The sequence below is a fragment of the Arthroderma uncinatum genome, assembly GCF_011692745.1.
Source record: "Arthroderma uncinatum strain CBS 119779 chromosome Unknown scaffold1, whole genome shotgun sequence".
NCBI lineage: Eukaryota > Fungi > Ascomycota > Eurotiomycetes > Onygenales > Arthrodermataceae > Arthroderma > Arthroderma uncinatum.
In genome coordinates this window covers 6,539,881-6,556,906 of record NW_022983863.1, presented here as the reverse complement: position 1 = coordinate 6,556,906, position 17,026 = coordinate 6,539,881, and the positions used below count along the sequence as shown (strand labels likewise).

General features: G+C 47.8%; 5 protein-coding genes across 5 annotated transcripts; 1 reads left to right on the top strand and 4 right to left on the bottom strand.

Moving 5' to 3' along the window:
* Positions 1 to 3,228: 3,228 nt before the first annotated feature.
* On the bottom strand, positions 3,229 to 4,544 carry GIQ15_01944 (uncharacterized protein; the record flags this gene model as incomplete). Its single annotated transcript, XM_033549361.1, has 2 exons — positions 3,229 to 4,048; positions 4,129 to 4,544. 2 exons carry the CDS (start codon positions 4,542 to 4,544, stop codon positions 3,229 to 3,231), a joined length of 1,236 nt encoding a protein of 411 aa, XP_033410312.1.
* Positions 4,545 to 6,202: 1,658 nt separating this feature from the next.
* Positions 6,203 to 7,287, top strand: GIQ15_01943 (C2H2 finger domain protein; the record flags this gene model as incomplete). The annotated part of the gene is made up of 3 exons (XM_033549360.1): positions 6,203 to 6,320; positions 6,392 to 6,537; positions 6,598 to 7,287. The coding sequence occupies 3 exons, from the start codon at positions 6,203 to 6,205 to the stop codon at positions 7,285 to 7,287; spliced, it is 954 nt and encodes a 317-aa protein (XP_033410311.1).
* Positions 7,288 to 8,199: 912 nt separating this feature from the next.
* Positions 8,200 to 8,526, bottom strand: GIQ15_01942 (uncharacterized protein; the record flags this gene model as incomplete). The annotated part of the gene is made up of 1 exon (XM_033549359.1): positions 8,200 to 8,526. The coding sequence occupies one exon, from the start codon at positions 8,524 to 8,526 to the stop codon at positions 8,200 to 8,202; it is 327 nt and encodes a 108-aa protein (XP_033410310.1).
* A 745-nt stretch (positions 8,527 to 9,271) lies between these two features.
* On the bottom strand, positions 9,272 to 15,328 carry GIQ15_01941 (nonribosomal peptide synthetase; the record flags this gene model as incomplete). The annotated part of the gene is made up of 1 exon (XM_033549358.1): positions 9,272 to 15,328. One exon carries the CDS (start codon positions 15,326 to 15,328, stop codon positions 9,272 to 9,274), a length of 6,057 nt encoding a protein of 2,018 aa, XP_033410309.1.
* A 364-nt stretch (positions 15,329 to 15,692) lies between these two features.
* Positions 15,693 to 16,589, bottom strand: GIQ15_01940 (uncharacterized protein; the record flags this gene model as incomplete). Its single annotated transcript, XM_033549357.1, has 1 exon — positions 15,693 to 16,589. The coding sequence occupies one exon, from the start codon at positions 16,587 to 16,589 to the stop codon at positions 15,693 to 15,695; it is 897 nt and encodes a 298-aa protein (XP_033410308.1).
* Positions 16,590 to 17,026: the final 437 nt, after the last annotated feature.

Below are 17,026 nucleotides of genomic sequence, written 5' to 3'. Positions count from 1 at the left end.
CAGCTCGATGATTTTCTGTCGCATTTGCCCTAACAAGGCGTTGGTGTTGGTGGTTGGTCCACTTGCTGATGACATATTGGCTCGTCTTGCTTTGGTATATTCCTGTAGTTAGTATACTCTCAGGGGTAGGGTGATACGTACCTAGTTTTGTCCTTCTTGATATATAATCGTAAGTTACTCGGGTCGGAGTGTCTATGACAGTATGGCAGCTCTAGTAAGTCAGAATTACTTTTGCCTCTTTGTAACCGTGAAGTCGGGGCTCTATCAAGTCAAAATTGATTATGCCTCTTTATAACCGTGAAGTCGGGGCGATTAATATCACAAGCTGACGGCGCTCCTTGATTACCTAAAGGTAATCAGAGGTTCACATCTGCCGTAAGACAGAAGGTACGAAGGTCTTAAGGAAAGCTTGAGTTAGAAGTGAGTTATTATAGGAGACGGCTCGGTACTAGGGCAAGATAGAATACTATAGTGAGTCTATCCCTCAGTTCCAAGTATAGCTTCAGTCAGTGCCTGGGTCAGATAAAGGCTAAAGGTCTTTATGAGCAGTGAAGACAAAGTTGACCTGTATTAATGGGCAAAGGGGTATTCGGTGAATATAGTATAAGACAACTGGAATGGTGCTTTGTATTAAGTAGTATAGTAAAACTATAGCTAGTTTGATCGCAAGTATAAGACTCTTGATCCTAAGGTAATAAGCATCTTTATATATAAGTCCTTGTATATCCTATTCTCTTGAGTCACTTGGTCGCGCCGTCAACTCCGTCGACCTAGCGACTTATACTGGCTCTCCCTGCTCTCTCAGTCGCTCTAGTGAGTTGGGCGACTGGGCGAGTGGGACGTGGTTGTTCCGTTCCATCTTGTCCGTCCAATGAGCGTATACTCTGGGGCTGCGCCGCAGGTGGTCTGTAACATTACGGCAGGTGTGAACCTCTGATTACCTTTAGGTAATCAAGGAGCGCCGTCAGCTTGTGACACCGCCGGGTCGAGTTGGAATAGGCCAAAAACCCGGCCCGAACCGACCCGTCCCCAGTCTAGTACTAACTAACTATAAAGGAGGGTTAAAAAGAGGAATTAAGGTTAATAAACGAATACTATATTAAAGAGAACGCGGTAAGCTATATATTTTTTTAATTTAAATAGATCTTTACTTCTTAGCTAATATAGGGAAACTATTAAATAAAACTAATAATGTACTTATAGTATTAATATTCTTTAAAGGAACTATAATAGACTAATTTAAGCTCTACCTTAGGACTTAGTTTAATAATCTATATAATAAAATTAGAGATAATATCTTATTTATATTTAAATTATACCCTAAATTTATAAAGAAAATTAAGATTACCTTTAGAGAAATTAATAAAGAGCTACTTTATAAAAACTATACTAACTATACTCGATAGGGAATATAATACAATATATATCTAACTTTTAATAAATTATATTATACCTAGAATAGGATAATAAAGTATTAGCTACACAATTCTATTAAAGACTAAAAGATAGAGTTAAAGACAAAATTATATAAATGGAGAAATAACTAAAAAAAATTAACTAGATAATTAAATAAGCTATTAGAATTAATATATACTATAGTAGGGGATCTGGTGACCCTGTGACTCGGGGCGGAATTACTATATCTCTGGATGCTAGAGAGTTACTATATATATATAGATCAAGCCTATGTTTCAATTAAGAAAAAAAGCACCTTTCTACTTATATTTAGGAGTCACTATTAAGGAATTGATATATAATGCTAGTATAGTATATAAAGATATAGATATATTATTAGGTATTTATACTCTTTATCTTCTTTTATCATAGTAGCAATAGTATCCTTCTCTCTTTTGTCTAGTTCCTCTCGCTGCTAATAAATATCATTAAGTTTCTCCTATAGTTGTATCTCTAGAAAATTTTTGTTTAGTTCCTGTAACCTAATTATCCTTTTTAGGTTAACACCTAACTTGCTTAACTAAGATTGCCAGAGGGGGTCACGTAGCGTGGAGACAAAAATGTTACAGACCACCTGCGGCGCAGCCCCAGGATATACACTCATTGGACAACAAGATTCCAAGACGGAATAACTACACATCACATGACCATAAGGACAGGTCCCAGATGCCAAGACCAGGGACAGGTCCCTATGGGACCAAACATGAAAGGTCCACGAGGGGACCGGGACATCAGATCCACAATGGGACCTGAGAAGAATCAGGAGGAAGGGACCAGATATACCATATATATAAAGACGCTCATTTCCTCAGGATCAAGAGTCTTATACTCGCAATCAAACTAGCTATAGTTTTACTATACTACTTAATACAAAGCACCATTCCAGTTATCTTATACTATATTCACTAAATACCCCTTTGCCTATTAACGCAAGTCAACTTTATCTTCACTACTTATAAGGACCTTTAGCCTTCATCCAACCCAGGCACTAACTAAAGCTACACTTAGAACTAAGGGATAGTCTCACTATAGTATTCTATCTCACCCTAGTACCGAGCCGTCTCCTATAATAACTCACTTCCAACCTAAGCTTTCCCTAAGACCTTCGTACCTTCTGTCTTACGGCAGGTGTAAACCTCTGATCACCTTTAGGTAATCAAGGAGCGCCGTCAGCTTGTGACATTTACTGACTTCGACACTGGAGAATCAACGGAGGTAAGCCCAAATAACTTTCCAAATACTTATATGGCTTGAGGACTATTATACTGACGGAATTAGTACGCTCTTCTTCTATCTGGAGTCGACACTGGATCCACGCTCGAAGCGAGGCCAACATATTGGTCTTCTGTTTTATCTGATGATCAGGCAGCGGGAGTTATTGGAAGATTTGAGGCATATGTTTGTGAGATTATGGTATCGTAATTTATAATTATATTTGTCTCTGTTAGTAACTACATGATATATAGACGAAAATGATAATTGACTAAAGAGGAACTCATTCATCCCTCGGAGCGAATATCAAGCTGCGAGTCACGTAGGTGGCAGAGCACGTGATAGGGGAAGCTTGCTGCCAGATGCGGCCAGTTTCTGTGGCCGCTTTTGGCCCTCTCGACCGCATGATTAGAGGCCATGAATGTGACAATGTCAATGTCTATACACTATATATAGGTTAAACTAGAGTACGGGAAACACTTAAAGCCAAAGCAACAAAGGTAAAATAAAACAATAGATGTCTCCTAAATCTCCGTTTAGGTGCGTTGTATATATGTTCTATCACTTCTCCCCTACCTGTCGGCCTGAGCCATGACGGTGAAGAAAGCCGTCCTTTGGAGATGACTTATTATCCAAGGAGCTGTCCAATGTATTACTCGAAGTACCTTCAAAAGGTTTTCGGAGAGTAATAACGGTGCGATCTTGAGACAGTTGCTTAACGGAGTCATCAGACATCTGACCCATCCAGTATTCCGACCTAGCCCCTGTGGTAATCCGACTTGCGGAAATAAGATCACCAACGGTTGAAATAAACACCAGGTGAGAATCATCTGACGAGGTAATGTCTTCGAAGATGTTGGTCCGCACGCGATTTGCCTCCACAGACATTTCATTGCAGACACCAATACAATGTTTGAGACTGTCTCTTTCGGCCTGGATTTCCTCTACCAACTTAGCATCTTCCTCATAAGAATCATCTGCATTCAGTGCTAGGAGTTTCCCTAGCCTGGTATTTGCCTGTTCTGAACGCTGTTCCATCTGAGTGGAAAAGGCGGTAAGCGTATCTTTACAACCTTTCAACGTATTGATTGTTGCATATTTGAGCTCCGAGGACGAAATATCGCTAAGTCGACGATGCTGGACCATGTCGATATAATCACCGACCTCGGCACAAATTTCGAGACATTTTTTGGTGTTCTCCCTTTCCTCTTTGATATTGGCCAGCTCTTGATTCGTCTTGTCGGATAATTCAGCGCTGGGGATTACGAAGGCATCGAGCTTGCTCTCTATTTCCACCAGATGTTCTTTGAGGTCAGATGTCGTATCCGCGACCAACTTCTTGTATCCCTCGAGGGCTTTCGCATTAACACTGGTCTTCTGACTGCGAGAAGTTAGTTGAGCTATTTTTTATTTTTTACGGAAAAAACAAAAAAAAAATTTAACTCTGAATGGAGGTCTTACAGAATAGCGCCGCCAATCGCGATACTAATTGTCGACTTATATCCCGAAACCATAAGTTTGAATCGAGATATATCCTCACCCATATACGTTAACTTGGCCCAGTCGCGGAAACTTGTCCTCAAGCCATCGGAATTTGTAGTACATCTTCTGATTGTATCATCAAAGTCCTTGCACACATTTCCGCACCGAAGCAACGGATGCTTAAGGGAAGTAAGCTCCGAGCCACTCTCTGCAGTATGCCGTTTGAGGTTATTGAGAACTTCTTCCAGGTCTTTAAGTTCTTCTCTGAGCTCACGAATGGTTCTCTTATTCGTCTGGAAGCTATCTATAGTCTTGAAGAGGGTGTTTGCTGACCCGAGAGTAAACCCCACCAACGTAATGAGCCCAGAGCTAAGTGATATCGGGTCTCCTAACATGATCACGGATGACAAGTAAAAGAATTGCACTCTGCCAAAGGTATATATATAATATATATACGAAATGTATAGGAAGATATAGTTGTAAGTTCGGCTATCAATAGAGGATTATCACCGTGGCACTACGAAAAGGATCACTGCAGTTGAAGTTGAGGCAGAGGTCTGATCACGTGTTTGCCAATTCCTCACGGGATCATCAAGGCTACAATATTCCAGGCCAGAGAAATCACGCAGCATCCCTTAAAACAACCTTTTTTAGGTTTACCAAATGACTGCCACTTTTCTTCCACCACTGGGAATCACCCCGGCAATTCAGTTGCCTCCGTCAAAGGTCGCTCGTCTTGACGCTCTGCGAGGGCGCCAAAAATGGCCTCACTGTACCCCATTAAACGAGCCCACGAAAACGTCTCCGGTCGGATAAGAACTGCTCTACCTTGGAGCTAGGGCTCCCTGGCGAGTTAGGAGAATTCTACGATGATCCACTGGATGATGGAGTTGATCTCTCCGAGATTCCTGAGGATTACGACAAGGCCCCCGGTACGATTGAACGACGAGAGCGGACTAAGACCCGATGGAAACGGTTATTGACGACCGAGATCCAACTTGTTTCCATCTACTAATATAAGCGTAGGTACTGTGCCAGCCAACGAATAAACAAGCGCATTAAGCCAAATAGCAGGAACCCGAGGAAGGGCTACGCCAGACGTCGAATAATAACATGTATCGGTTCCTAGGCTGGTGTCTCAAGCTCCAGCGCGGCAAGGAAGGCCAATGGTTAAAAGGCATCCACAAAGCTAGCTCGTTGAATACGGACTGGAAAAACCTCACGCGGCTACTACCAAAAGCTTACCAAGATCAAAATCAACGATGAGGATTGCTTAGATGTACGGAGGGCCAGTAACATAAACCTAAGTTCTTTTTGACCTGTTTAATCATCGCGTCTAACCGTAGAATACAGGGTATGAAGTATTTGGTCCAAGAGCATGGCTTAGACACACAACCCGGAAAGAAGGCGCCAGTTTATATCGAGGATATCGGGCTGTTTAACGAAACCAATTTGTCGACGCAGGAAAAGAAGTTCTACCTGGGATTCCAACGCATCCAGGTGTGCTTGTTCAACTCCTCGCTTTGTTCACTGTGCACCGGAGGAACGTCTTGTTGAGTATGCAATTCAAGGATTTGCAAACCTCCTTTCAGAAGAATCCTCGTGGAGGCCCGCCCGTCACTATGATTGAACTTACTCCCGAAGGGACCAAAAGTTCTTCGGTCTGACCAAATTGTACGGCGAGCGCAATTTCCGTCTCTCCCTCTCTCAATTCCCCGGCCACCCCCAGATACATAATATCTCTCTTTTCGTCTCTGGAATCCTTGGCTAGGGTCATGCAGCTAACCAATCAGTAGAACTACTTTTGCACTTCCCGAGATCGTTTACGGGCCCTCTCTGGTGATATGCCCGCATACATTGCTTTTCGGCATCCTGTTCCATGCCGCGCATTCCGGAATTCGAGGCTGACCTCGAAGGCTCAGCTACGGAAATTATTTATCAGCAAAAGCTGTGAGCAGCTCCCGGTGCCTTAGACCCGAACAAGTCTAATTGGTATATCTTCTGTAAGATGGAGTTGGTTAATGGCGCTTTGATCATTCAACGGACCGTACAGATGTTTAAGTCGGCCATGTCCACTTTGCTGGTCACCTTCGGGGAGATCCGTTGTTGGAAAGGGGCGTTCCATGCCCATCAGTTCCGGTATGGAAGTGGTAAAGTGATCAACGAGAGCGGTGAGTACTTCTATGGAGGCCATTAATACTTCTCTTCCTACTGTTCTGTCAGTGGCTAATATAGTCTGTAGAGTGGGTGAGCAAGGGACAACACATGTTGATCATGAAGCACGCCAGCCCCCGGACCTTTCTTGACCACTATCATCCTCTACAACTCGACACCAATATAATCCAGGTTATCTATAACCTCAACCCTAATGAAGGGCTAATACAAGCCGTCACGCTGCAGAGTCATTAGCGAAACACACGACGCCCACGCTATTTAACTGATCAACAGAGAGCGCAAATTGAGGATCACCCCAAGTTAGAAGATGCCCGGTGCAGTCTCAGCCAGATCCGTGCGCAATACGCGAAGACTCAACAGCCCGCCCTGCTACCTCGGACCCAGCAAAGGGAAAAAGAGGTGAGAAACACGCGAAAACGGTTGCACAGGAGCTTGAGGTATCAAATCCGAGAGAATTTTGATGAAGAACAAGCATTTCTTGACATTGAGGCGCTGCTGTCTGGTACATTGGTCAAGGAAGAGATTGAGGGTGGGTCATCCTTGGAGGACACTATGCACCCGCTTCAGTTGCATCTAGTGCAGAGTCTTCTTTCCTACCCAATCTCCAACTCGTCAGAGGATGAGTGGAATCGGCGCGATATGGGTGCTGCAGCCGTCGTGCAGTATTGTGACGTCCTTGAAGGAAGCCCGTTAAGGGGCTGGCCTAAGCGGAAGGTCTCTGAATCCACCACGTCGGCTATTCCCATACACCAGCCGCAGGATGCAGGGAAGACCCAAAATGTTTCCAACTCATGTGAGGGACTTGTTTCTGTGGCTGGCAAGCCATCGCGTACTACTAAAGAATATCTCGAGAATCCTGAGAAGCCAGAGGCTTGCTTTCAATGCTTTGCAAATACGGGGCTCCGTGACCATGTTCGCTTCCAGATGTATCATAAAGCTGGGTGTGTTACGCACCACTTTTGACGCTATTCACCTAAAAGAAAAGCCACTCAAGTGCAACCTGGTGCGAAGTAGCCTTGCTATATCAAATGGCGTTCCAGCGCCATGCTTTCGATGTGCGTCATGTGCGCAGTCGCAAGTGTTGCCCCAATCCGGCGCAGGAACTTCAGAGGCAAGAATGAGCGGGTCCTAATATCGAACAGCAGTCAATGGGGTCTTGTTCCTCGGATAGATATAGGCATGCATTACTTTGTGTAGATCGTTCTGCGTACCATGGAGCGTATAGCTGGACAAACTATTTCCAAACCAAAGGGGCTCGCCGTTGAACCAACATTGAATCTCGACGATTAACTGTTGGGACGCTACATCAGTCACTATGTTTAAGGGGCCCGTTCATCATGAATGGTCGCTGCGTTCCTACAGCTTTTATTGGGAAAGAGGGAAGAAAGTACTTGGCGGGGCGCGTCTTTCTCCCACATGGGCATTTTGTAGTGAGCTGATTTCCTTGAGCTCCCTGTTGGCCATTCTGCTGTGGCATCTGTCCATTCGAACGCCCATTGAGTGTCGCTGCAAAAGGCAGTCACTACGTTCGACTTACTTTTTTCGGACGAATCCCTTGTCCGGGAGGAACGGTAATCGAGGACGACGTCGGTGAAGCTCAATTTGTCATCGGTTGACTCGAGCCTTGTCGTCCATGTGTCGTAAATGTATCGATCCTTCGATATGACTGCCCCCAAGAAGTCCATAATTGGGGCCTGGTGTTCCCATAGGATGTCTCCGGTGTGACAGACATATGGCACGTTGGCTGCTTTAGCCTTCGCGTAGAGGTCTAGCCACTTTGAAGTCCATTTCTCGGATGACATTCTCCCCATTGGGTTGAGAACCATAGCTCTCTAAGCGTTGCGAAGCTTTTGGAACCGGTCATCTGCCTTGGTCTTAAATTTTCGAGAGTATGATCAATTTCTCCTCCGGAGATTCCTTATCAAGGATAAAATTGTCGAATTCCCGGTCCAACTTGCTCACAATAAGGTTCTTGATTTTGCTCAGCCGCGAGAGGATTTTCTCAATCCTGCGCTCCTTGATCTTGTACTCCTCAATCATTTCGCGAAGGAGGGTATTTTGTTCTTCAGTAAGGTCTGCGCGTGTTTCAGCATCCGGCGCAACTGTCTGCCAGTTCGGTGGATCCTCGTCATCGTCACAAAGAACCTTAACCTGTACACCTGACAGGTCCGGGCGATGTTGTGACCTAGCCAAAGTCTCCATTGGTCCTCGTTACGAAGTAGTCCGTCCAAAGAGGAACCAGCAGGCGCTTGATCTCCATTGGCGCCAGCCATTTTTGCATATAAAACCAGGGGTTCTTGATGTTCGTCGACTTGAGGTCACGCAACCCATAGACAGAACGGTGCGGCCGACGTTCTGTGGCGAAGTCGGGGATTGGTCAATTGAGGGCGAAGTAGCAGGCTGATTTGGAAGCTTATCGTTGGGCGAATAGAAGAGGCAAGCAAGCAGGCTGTATGCTACTCGATGTATCCCAATGTTGCTTCGGGCTTATAACTGTCGGACACAGATGGGGCACAATAACGCTAGATTAAAAATGCACCATGGGCAACATAAGATCTTATTCTATACGGTCATTTGTTGTTCCGACAAGCGGAGCTCGGTCGGAGGTTGGCGGCTAGGCCGCACAGACCACAGTGCTAGGTTGGAGCTTGCGGTGGAGGGGAGGACGTGTGCAGATTCACGAAGAGATGAAAAGACAATCCTTCTTGACTGATCGCTTGAGACGAGATAAGGTAATCCGAATGTCCAGGCTCAAAAAGCTACCCCAGGTCCTGGCTTGGCTCGATCCTTAGGCCCAGTGTGGAGGGTCTGGAAGGATAGGTTAGCCTTGCGACTACTACTTGTTCTTACTACCTCTCTACTTTGGAATCCACAACTTGAACACTCAGGCGACTTGGAAATGTATTCACGTCATGTAAGAAGTACCTAAAAAGAGGATAATCTAATTTCAAGAACTCCATCCAGCTATCTCCACAAGCAATTCTCGACAGAGTTCCACCCAGGACTTGATATCCTCCTGTCTATCCATGTGCCGGTTGTAGCAAATTTCAAACTTGATAAATCCCTTTCGAACTCCCACGGAGACTTCGATCAAACCAAATCTGCGCGCAGACTTGATGATGTCTAAAGTTGTTCCATCAAATTCGTCTGTCTGTTGGAGCAACGCGCCATCCCGTTCCAGTTGCTGGTAGAGACCAGAGTAATTCAGAACGATCTCAGGGGTGGCCAGTGTGTTGAATTTCTCTTTCCCTTCAGTGTTGGTATAGCGAGAGGTAAAGTACCCCCAACCGTGAGATGGCATTTCGGTATGTACTGCATGGACAGCGTTGAGAACGGAAACCAAGTTGGATGTGTTGTCACAAGGTACTGGACAGGGCCATATGGTGGTGAACCAGCCCACAGTTCGGGAAAGGTCGAGCGATGAATCCCAGACCTCTCGGCCATGGCCCTCACAGTGGATGTTTGGGGCTGGACGGGATTTGAATGTGCGGACGAAAGCTGCCAGTAAAGCAGTGTGATAGATCTCCAACGGCGTGGCTGGAAGTCCGTCTAGGCATGGCATCCCATCGTACAAAGAAGCTGTGGTCTTCATATCCAGAGTGAAGGAGAGGGTTGCAATGTCGCCCCAAGTGTTTCTATTTACCACGTCGCCCCAGAATCCATCCGCACAGGGTAGAAGATCAAATGGAAAGACATCCACAGGCCAGAGCTTCTGTCTGCCATATTCGGCTTGCATGCGACACCAAATCGGGAAAGGAAGAGATGGACCGGCCGAGAGTTTCCCTCCTGTGCGAAGAGCCTCCTCCAAGTCCGCAAAAATTGTTCTCCAAGAAACCAGGTCCATGGCTAAGTGATGAGCTACCAGGAAGAGATGCTGGTGACCAGAGGGCATTTCAATCAGGTCGGCTCGAATAAGGGGACCATTGAAGATATCCAGAGACTGTTGGCTATCGGAGATGACGCGAACAGTATCACCGGTTGATTGAACCACATGAGACTGCAAAATGTAGGAGTTGTCAACATCAGCTTGTATTTGCTGCACCCAGCCACCATCGTTTTCCTGGCGAAACCGAGCACGAAGCATGGCATGGTGCGCCACCACAGCCCGCAAAGCAGCATCCAAGTTTTTGACCTCAACAGTTTCAGATAGGCGGAGCGAGAAGCTTTGATTGAAATAGCTGTGATTCTCTTCAATCGTGTCAAAGAACAAAGATTGAATGGGCGAAAGACCAAAGGGAGCCATGATCTCCAAGTCGTCGTTGTTCATGGCCAGTAAGGGCGCTCGAGAATTGCGAGATGCAATGTCCGCAATAGACTTGCGGACCATGATATCTGCCGCAGTGATGGCGAGACCGACAGCCTTGGCTTTTGCTGCGACTTGCATAGCACTGATGGAGTCGCCACCCAGGCGGAAGAAGTCATCATCCATGCCGATTTCATTCGGGTCAACGTTGAGCACCCTAGCGCAGATAGAGTGCAAGTTCCGCTCAACTTCGTTGCCAGGGGGACGCTTGAAAGTGGCTTGAGTCTTACTGACCAACGGGAGGTATGAATTGATCTCCTCACGAGCGAGGCCGGCTGCCACTTCGCGAAGCTCTCGTCGATTGATCTTGCCGGTGCCAGTCAGTGGAATTGCAGCCAGGGGAAGCAAGACTGTGGGAATCATATAAACGGGCAAAGACATCCGAAGCTTTGCAAGTGCATGTGATGCTGTCTCAATGAAGCGTTCAGTCAGAACAGCGAGACAAGTAGCCGCACGACGGTTGGTGACTTCTTGAGTGAAGACAAAAGCAACCAAGAATGCTGGCGCTTCAAAAGCTGAAGGTACAATGACTTCCGCGACGACCTCAGCACCAGGGAAACATCGTTGCAGATGATACTCAACTTCAGTCAGCTCTACACGTTGACCACGCAACTTCACTTGTGTATCACGTCGCCCAACAAAACAGATTATTCCATCGTCGCCGTATCGAACCAAGTCCCCAGTCCGGTAGAGCCTATCGGTTTTACCATCAGGCCGCCAGTTCTTGAGCCAAGGCGGAACATCAATGAAGCTGGCGCGAGTTAATTCTTCATTGTTGAGATAACCCCGAGCAACGGCAGGACCTTCAACGACCAATTCCCCAATAGCTCCGATAGGGGCGAGGTGGTTGGGATCGTTTATGAGTGTGATCCAAGCAAGACCACCAAACATGTCACCCACATCGCCAGGTTGCCATTTGCTAGGATCGACGACACCAGCAGTGCAGAAACAGGTCTCCGCTGGCCCATAGGAATTGATGAACTGGACCTTGTGCGCCCAATCATTCACATGAGCTTGTGTGAGTGATTCCCCACCAACGCAGAGAATTTTCAAGTCGGGGACGTCGTCGGGCCGGAACAGACGCAGCGATGAAGTGGTGAAAACGGCCCAATTGATGCGGTACTGCCGCAGGCAGCCCGCAAGATCAGTAAGGCGTTGCTCCTCGGATGGAATACAGACGCAGCCTCCAAATATGAGAGTGACTACTGTCTCGTAGATGCTGAGATCGAAAGTATAGGACGCAAAATGAAGGATTCGGCAATCAGCAGTGTAACCCATGGGCCCGTACTGGTCTCTCGCACATGTGGCCAGGTTGCGATGTTCAACAATGATTCCCTTGGGCTTGCCAGTGCTACCTGAGGTGAAGACAATGAAGGCAGAATCCTCGGGTGCCACTGCCGGAAGTCTCTCGGGCTCATACTTGGGCAAATCTTCGAATGTGGCATCAGAGATGGAAAGTGTGGCACACCCCAGCCCTTCGAGAATATTCGCATGTCTGGGTGACACTAGAGCTAACCTGGCGCCAGTCTCTCGGATGATGCCTTGCACTCTTGCTCGGGGTTGGCTTGGGTCTGTCAAGACACAGGTGCCTCCAGCTCGAAGAACAGCCAGGATGCTCACAACAGCCCATTTGGATCGATCAAGACAGAAGGGGACCAAGGTATTGTTGGTGACGTTTAGTTCCCGCAGCCGTAGAGCAAAGGCACCAGAGAGTTGTTCCAACTCACGGTAAGCGAATTCCCCATCCCATGAAGAAACGGCAACCGCAGAAGGTTGAGACGCACACTTGTTCAAAATCATGTCATGGAGACACTGATCGCAGGGGGCTGGGATGGAATGGTTCCACAAACTGAGGTCGGCAAGATCTTCAGGACTTATACATTGGATCTGCCTTAAGCACACTTCAGGGTCAGGATCCTGTACTTGCAACAAGATGTGACTAAACTGCTGCACAAAGCGCCGAACTTGTATCTCAGTCATGACACGTGGATCAAAGTTGACAGCAACGTCGACTGCGTTACACTTTTCATCGAGAGTGCACACCACAAGTAGGGCATACGAGGCAAACTTCTCATTTTCGCCAATATCCAAGCAACGGCCGTGCTGTGGCACCAAGACCTCCTGAGGAACTTCGACTGCCTGTGGTTGTACCACAAGGTGAGTCTGAAACTGACAAGCAGCATCTGCATCTTCACTGATTCGGCGTATGAACTGCAGCCCGGCCTGTTCAAAAGAGATCATATCTGTGGCCTTCTTTTGCACACTGCCCAGTGCCTTGAGAACAGTCTGATCCGGGCCTATTGTGAAGCGCATTGGGACAGTTGAGAATGTTGGGCCAGTCATCTCGTCAATGTCAGGAACAGGTGCCCCGCGACCGTTGACAGTGACTCCAAAGACAACATCTTCATAATTCGTGTAATGAGATATCAGAAGGGCCAAAGCGAGCCTAATTGTATTTGAAGTCGTGTAGCCACTGGTCTGGCGGATACCAGTAACACGACGCTGGAAGAGAGCGCTCGCGCTGGGCACAAAATCTGCGGAAGGGAGAGCGGGGAAGATTGGCGCGCTGCAATTGAGAAACTGTGACTGCCAGAATTGTTGATTGTTCTCTTGCTGTTGAATGTAAGCGACGAAGGGAGCAAAAACAGGTGCCTCGACCAAAAGGCCTTGGTATAATTTGTTAAAATGACCTAGGAGGAGTTTCAAGGAAACACCATCATAGATTGCATGGTGCAATGTAAGAACAACGAAAGAGGATGACAAGCACAGACGAATAAGAGGCTTCCCAAGGGCCATAGGGCGCTCTTTGTCGTCACGCAAGTACTGCTCAAGATCTTGGGTAGTTGAAATTTCAATACCGCTTCGAAGAACAACCTGGAATGATCCGGTGCTGACAGAGATCATTCGAGTTCGGAGGATCCCGTTTGTTCTGACTGTCTCTTGCCAGGCTTTTCCGACTCGTTGAGGATCAACTCCATTAGCAAAGTCGAAAACATGCTGAGAAACATAGGCATTCGGGTTTTGAATTGACAGTGCCATCAGACCCTCCTGCAAAGGAGTAGCTGGGTATATATCCTCAATCTCGGCTTTTTCCACGGCACATTGTTGAACAGCAAGGTGTAAAAGATTTTGCTGATTGTCGAGATTTCCCAACAATGAAAACGGCACATACTCGCATGAATTTTCTAACAAAGAAAGTTTTGAAGCGGGTCCCATGCAGGCAGCAATCTCAGAAAGTGTGTAGGCGTTGAAAATATCAGCGACCGTCAGATGGAGGCCTCGTTTGTGAGCAGCAGACACCAGTTGCATGGCGCGGATCGAGTTCCCACCAGACTGGATGAATCCATCATCCCGACTGGTAATCTCGGGGGCGCGATTCAGAGTTTCACACCAGATGTCCTTGAGAATTCTCTCATTTTCTCCGAAGGTTTCCACTTGGTGCAAATTTTCCGACGATTTCTGTTGGTACTCTGCTAGACGCGAGACTGGGACACCGGACACCAGATCTATGAGCGCTCGACGATTTACCTTGCCTCCATTTGTCAAAGGAAGCTGAGAAACTGGCAGCACGAAAGATGGTATCATATAAGCGGGTAGAAACTCTGCCAGCTGGCGTTGTATATTCGAAGCCCAGGCGACAAAGTCATAGTTGGGAGGTTGTAAAGAAATTTGCAGGTCAGCGACATCCTGAGAAATGAAGGCGATCAAAGCAGAATCACCATTTGAGAGCTGAAGCGCTTGGACTATACTGCAGATGGGTTTGAGTGAGCATTTCTGGACGTAATATTCAACCTCTTCTGGTTGAATTCGCTGACCGCGTATTTTCACGAGATGATCTTTTCGGCCAATGTATTGCAACGAGCCGTCCGACACATACCGCACCAAATCACCTGTCTTGTATAACGGTGCTGGTGGAGAGCTGTTGGACCGAAGTTTTCTCAACCAAACTGGGTTGGAGATGAAAGGCGAATTGTCATCGGTCTGATCGTGGACGTATCCTCGAGCCACAATGTGACCTTCAATGACAAGTTCACCGACCTCGCCAAAGGGGAGCAGGCGATTATGGTTTTCGGGATCTACAACCCAACTAAGACAGCCCATTGAGTGCCCAATGTTCCCAGGCTCTGCATTTGGTTCGATAGGGGATGAAAGACTCGTCCCAATAGCACACTCCGCTGGGCCATAGTGGTTAATTAGATTGACGTGCGGAGCCCATGAAGTAATGTCCTGTTCGCTCATGGGCTCTCCAGCAAGGACCAAGGTGGTCAGCAGGGGTATCTCCTTGGGAGAAAGCAAACGGGCGACTGAAGGGATAAGATCCATCCAGTTGACTTGGAATTTGTGAATGGTCTCAGGAAGGCGATTGAGTCGATCTGGGTCTGATGGTATGCACACGCAACCTCCAGCCATGAGGGTCGCGAGATGGTCGGCAATGCTCACATCAAAGGCATATGAAGCAAATTGAAAGACTCGTGACTTGACCCCTAGCCCGGTCCTCTGAATGAAGCCATGAGCTGCGGTGGTGAAAGCGGCATGCTCTACGACCACTCCCTTAGGGCGACCGGTCGATCCAGAGGTGAAGACAGCGTAGGCTGGACTGGATGAGGAACGTTGGTGAGGTAAAGGGCGAGGTGTTTGACATTTCCATGTTTGTTCATCTTTGAGTACGACGAATTTCGCTACACCGAGGGAGTCTGCCATGTTCTTGTCACAAGAAAATCCTATCACCATATTTGCTCCAATGTCCGAACAGATCTGGCGCAGCCGGTGAATTGGATAAGAAGGATCCAAAAGAATAAATGCAGCTCTAGCTTTGAGCACCGCCAGCATGGCAACTGCCGTCCATTTCGACTTCTCTAGGTATAGAGGGATGAAAGCGTTTGGCGCAGTCCCGAGCTGGACGAGATGTGAGCCCAATGACTCTGAAGGGGTTGTTGGAGTAGTACCTTGTATATTGACATAAAGATTTGGTACGTATGTACGAGTAGTCCCTAACTATCGCTGTACCCCGTACCGCGCCTATACATCACGCCGGAATTCCAGCGAACGCTCTCGAGTACGAATGTTACTTCTGAGCATTCATTATCATCGTTGTAAACGTCACGTCACTAAGCTTCTGCAAGTCCACGCTGCCCAGCTCCTCCGTGTCGTAGACCATCAGTTTGTTCGTCGCCTTCATGTCCGGCTTGAGCAGCACGGGGTCATCTTCTGGCACGCCCCCGAAGAAGGACTCCAGCCTCGTCCACTTGTCAGCCTTGCACTCCAGCCGAGGGATGCAGGTGAAGATGGCCTCGTCGCGCCTCTTGATCCGCACAGCAACTCGGATCGTGGCGGGGACACCCGTCTTGAGCGTCTTATTCTCCAGCAGCGTCCATTTGGCGACGCGGTTGGGCGGTATGTTGTTCAGGACGAGCTTGCCGCCACTGATCGTAGTGGCATCTGTCGTCTCACGAGCCACCGTCTTCTCCCAGTTCGCTGAGGCGCTCAGGTCTGCGACGTAGCTTGCTCCGATGCTCCCGCTACCGCCCTTAATAATGGTCTCGGACTGTCTGCTGGGCAGGAAGCTGTAGTTGCCGTCGAACGATATGGCATCGACCTCGGGGACTTGGTTGTTCGCGTCCGAGACATCGAACCGCAGCTCGATGGTCGCTTCTGCTACACGACGTGCCCGCTTGGCTGGATCAAAGCGAAACTGTAGAACCAGCAGCGTCGCCCAGTAGTCACTGTCGGCAGACATGGCTCCGTGAATGGCATCGATTAGTGTGCATCTAATGTCGACACCATGGCCAGCCCGCTGGATCACCTCGGATCGTTGATAGGGGTCCTTGGGGTTGTTCTTAGTATGGAATCCGCTACCTTCACTGCCGCCTTCGAACATGCCGACGTCAAAGACATCGACGTCGTCTTTTTCCTCGAAGCCCTCAAGTCTCGCTTCTTTTTCTTCTTCCCCGTGGTCAGACATGTTTACCTAGTAAGCAGTACAACTAACGCCACTAGGTATTGGTCGTGGTGGTGAATTTTAAATCTCCAGAGGGTCGAAAGGGATAGAGATTTTGTCTAGGGGCCCGTAGTACCTTATTATGCCTAACAGCCGAGCGCCTGCCTGCAAGTTAATACGCACCCTTGGTCCCGCCTACGTAACATACACTCAGCCGTGCAGATGCAAGACCGTCCACTAAGTTTCCCCTAAAAAGTGCTCGGTCCGGGGCTGAGCGACGTTACGATATGAACCGGGGTCGGCGTATTGCGGAGGAGTCCTCGTGCATATTGCTGGGGCTGCTAAGAAAGTCTCGCGCGAGGTCACCTATATTACAATTAGGGTCCGCCCCCCCCCGTTAGGCGAACTGTAGTCACAACTCCATCGTCGAAAACAAGCCAGGCCGCTTGACTAGGAATTCC